At 29.4% G+C, this 4,044-nt stretch overlaps 3 protein-coding genes across 3 annotated transcripts; 2 read left to right on the top strand and 1 right to left on the bottom strand.

Annotated features, from left to right (window-relative positions):
• Positions 1 to 83: 83 nt before the first annotated feature.
• Positions 84 to 552, top strand: ENU1_031710 (hypothetical protein; the record flags this gene model as incomplete). The annotated part of the gene is made up of 2 exons (XM_008857322.1): positions 84 to 458; positions 529 to 552. 2 exons carry the CDS (start codon positions 84 to 86, stop codon positions 550 to 552), a joined length of 399 nt encoding a protein of 132 aa, XP_008855544.1.
• A 765-nt stretch (positions 553 to 1,317) lies between these two features.
• ENU1_031700 (peptidyl-prolyl cis-trans isomerase, FKBP-type domain containing protein) lies at positions 1,318 to 2,544 on the bottom strand (the record flags this gene model as incomplete). The annotated part of the gene is made up of 1 exon (XM_008857321.1): positions 1,318 to 2,544. The coding sequence occupies one exon, from the start codon at positions 2,542 to 2,544 to the stop codon at positions 1,318 to 1,320; it is 1,227 nt and encodes a 408-aa protein (XP_008855543.1).
• A 219-nt stretch (positions 2,545 to 2,763) lies between these two features.
• On the top strand, positions 2,764 to 4,035 carry ENU1_031690 (WD domain, G-beta repeat-containing protein; the record flags this gene model as incomplete). The annotated part of the gene is made up of 1 exon (XM_008857320.1): positions 2,764 to 4,035. The coding sequence occupies one exon, from the start codon at positions 2,764 to 2,766 to the stop codon at positions 4,033 to 4,035; it is 1,272 nt and encodes a 423-aa protein (XP_008855542.1).
• Between the last annotated feature and the right edge of the window lie 9 nt (positions 4,036 to 4,044).

Genomic DNA, 4,044 nt, shown 5'->3' with positions numbered 1-4,044 from the left:
CAATATTTAAATCAATGACTTTAAAGAAATGTTAAAATTTATTATTTCTTTTTTGTCGGTAACTAAAATATAATTCAATGAATATGCAATCACAGTCTGTCTTTATTAGTAATATTCCTGACAACTCTGAACAAACTCAAAATAATCTTCGATTTATTCTTAACACTTACGCACCTGGTTATATACCAAATTCACTGAAATTTAAATTCTCTAAAAGGTCAAACCACTTTATTGCGTTTGTTGATTTTGACTCACATGAAAATGCTGTTGCATTGACAAAACAAACTCTTGCTATTCAAACCCAAAATGAAGTTCCTTATAATTTCTCATTGGTGAAGTACAAACAGTCTATATCTTATGGAGCTTATGAAAATAACGTTTTATATGCTAGAAACATAACAGTTGATGAAAAACAAGCCATCAACTCTTTTCATACACTTTTTCACCCAACAAAAATTGTTTGCAAACCAACTGCTTATGACCCATCTTCATGGTACATACTTTCTACATACCAAACAACAGAAGAAGCAAAACAAACTAAAGACTATTTAAATGAAAGTAAGGTACTGGGACCAATGTCTTCTGTTTATTTTTCATATACCAATTCTAAACCACCTCAAAAACACTCACAACAAATCCAACCACCTCAAAAACACTCACAACAAGTATTATCACCTATTCAACCTCCGAAAAAGAAAACCTTACAAATTCTACCACTTACTCCAATAAAACCTTTAAAAGAGAAACAAAGAAGAAATAAACGTTCTTCCCCTCAACCAAGACAACAGAATGAAATAAAGTCATTAACAAGAACCAATAGTGAAGGTTTTTCAGAAAGAGATATTAAAATAATACGTAACAGTTTAATGAACATAAAAACAGAGAAGAAATTAGAAAATTATATTCTAAGAGTGTTAAATGAAAAAATTAGAACTAAGGTTTGTGAATTATGTCAAAAACGTAAACCACAAAAAGAACTTTATCAATTTCATCCTTGTAAACATGTGTTGTGTCTGAGTTGTTTAATTCTAAACTTAAATAAATCGATTAAAGATAAAAAAATAATGAAATGTCTTCATAAGCAGTGTCAGTCTGAAATAGAACTTAACGAAATAAAAAGTATTGACTTAGAATTATATCAAAAATATGACAGTATGTTGTTAAACATGTACCTTGAACAAAGCGGTGATTTTATTCGTTGCTCACGTTGTCAAGGATATATTCACAAAAATAATACAGAATCTGCAATGCGTTGTGAATTATGTGGTGATCTTTATTTAATAGGAAGATAAATAAATTAATGAAATATCAATCAATTTAATTTTCTTTTGGTTTTTCTTCTTCCATTGGAGTATTTTCTTCTTTCTTAACCTCTTCTTCTTTTGGTTTTTCTTCTTCCATTTTCTTTGCCTCTTCTTTCTTTTTCTCTTCTTCCTCTTGTTTCTTTTTGATTTCTTCCCATTCTTTCTTACGTTGTTCTTCTTGTGCTTCTTGTAATTTCTTTTGTTCTTCATCAACTTCACCTAATGAACCTAATGCACTAAACATTTTGGCATATCTTCTTTTATCATTCTTTTCCTCTTCCATTCTCTTTCTTTTAATTCCACTCATTTCATATTTAACTTCTTTATTATTTGGATCAATAGAAAGAACTTTATTAAAATCACTTTCAGCTTTTTCTACTTGTCCTTTTTCTAAATAAGCCTTTCCTCTTCTTAATAATGCCTTTAAGTTTTCTGCATCTACAGCAAGAACTTTATCTGTATATTCAATGACTTGGTCATATTCTTTAAAATGAAGATGCATTGCTGAAATATTACCAAATAATATTGTTTGAATCTTCTTAGCTGCTTCTTTTTGATCTTCAGGAATTCTATAATCATTATCAAGATAATCAAGTGCTCTTAAATAACATCTTAATGCTCTCTTTTGTAACTTTCTTTTAACCATTTCATTTCCTTGTGCCTTCTTTTCTTCTGCATGTTTAACTATATTCTCTGGTGCAATTGTAAATGGTGTTGGAACAGGTTCCATTCCTTTAAGTGTAACTTTAAATGTAATTTCTTTATTTGGCTCAATATTTCTTTCTTTATCTCCACAACTTCCAAATGCATCTTCTGGTTTAAGAGTAAATGTACACTTTTCATTTAATTTCATTGACTCAATACCTTTTTCAAATCCTTCACAAATCACTGGCATATCTCCAACTTTAAATTTAAAGTCTGTTTTCTCTTCAATAACTCTATCACCATCTAACATTGTATAATCAACTGTGCACAAACAATCATCAGTTGGTTTCTCATATCCAGTTCCTTCTACTTCAACTGTCTTTGGAAAACTTTCTTTAACTTCTTCTTCCATTGGTTCTTCATCATGTCCATCTTCACACCCACAGTGTTCATCACCACATCCACAATGTCCACTTTCACATCCACAATGTCCATCTTTACATCCACAATGTCCATCTTTACATTCACAGTGTTCATCACCACATTCACAATGTTCACCATTGCATTCACACTTCTTTTCAGTTTCTTTATCCATCAAATGACATTTCCTTCATCTTCATATCTTTTATTTCAAAGTCTGACGTGGTGCATTTTCATTCTTTTTGTTTTACAACACAACGCCACGTTGATATTTATTTATGTTTTAAATAACAGAAATTAAAATTAGGGTTTTTTAAAAAGAAATAACAAAAATAATGAAAAACAACGATAGTTTATTTGCAGCGAACTGTTAATACCAAGTGTTTGAACATTCATGAGTGACCCTTTTCTTGTACCATTCAAACAACGACTGGCAACTGAAAAACCTAAACCACAAAAAAGAGTTGAACGTATTCAAACTGAGTTTAAATACAATCGTAGTAATGAAGATACTGATAAACAACGACTTACTATGGCTCAAAAACATATTGAAGATATTAAAAAAGAACATGAACGATTAATGGTTGGAGTTACTGATGAAGAAACAAAACCTAAAAGTGTATTAGAAACATTATTTAATGAATCAATTGATCAAAGCAAAAAACAAACATCACTTTCAGATGATCTTCATTTAAGTTCTACAGTTATAACTAAAACAACAAGACATTTAAATAAAGCATGTACAGCTGTTAAAATAAATAAAAATGATCAAAATAAAGTGTATGTAGCATCATTAAATGGTAAAATAATGATTTATGATATAATTACTAATCAATATTGTGGAGAACTTACTGTTCCTTGTATTGATAAAACAAAAATAAGACCTGAAATTTTATCATTAGCAATTAGTCATGATAATAAATATATTGTAGCTACAACTAAAAATCATCATATCCTTATTTATGACTCTTCTAATAATCAGTTACTTGGAACACTTAAAGGTCATCAAGATATTGTTACTTCATGTGTTTTTAGAGATGGAACATATGAATTATATAGTTGTAGTTATGATAGAAGTGTTAAAGTATGGAATATTGAAAATATTAGTTTAATGGATACATTGTATGGACATAGATCAAATATTAATTGTATTGATGCATTATCTAAAGAGCGTTGTGTTACTGGTTCTTCTGATAAATCTATAAGAATCTTTAAAGTAGCAGAAGAGTCTCAATTAATTTATAATGCTTATAATGAAATTGAATGTGTAAGTTTACTAAATGAAACAACATATATTGCTGGATCTTTTGATGGAACATTGTCAGTTTACATAGTATCAAAGAAAACACCAAAATATATATTAGAAGCAGCACATAAACAAGTCACAGCATTATGTGCTATTCAATATAGTGATGTTATCTTCAGTGGAGGAGTAGAAGGAATAGTAAAAATGTGGAAAATAAACATTCCCACTTCATTTAAATCCTCAGAAACACTTTCATTAGAACTTCTGGGTGAGGTTAATGTTGGGGGATGTGTTAATTCTATTGATGTTACAAAAGACCATTCAGCCATAGTTTGTGCAATAGGAAAGAGGTATAGACTAGGTGATTGGAATAAAACAGAAAATGCTGTGAATGGAATATCCATTGTGAAATTACATTGATTGATTTTT

This window comes from Entamoeba nuttalli (genome assembly GCF_000257125.1).
Source record: "Entamoeba nuttalli P19 unplaced genomic scaffold asmbl_2544, whole genome shotgun sequence".
In the NCBI taxonomy this organism is placed as follows: domain Eukaryota; phylum Evosea; order Mastigamoebida; family Endamoebidae; genus Entamoeba; species Entamoeba nuttalli.
This window is presented reverse-complemented; position numbering and strand designations above follow the sequence as displayed.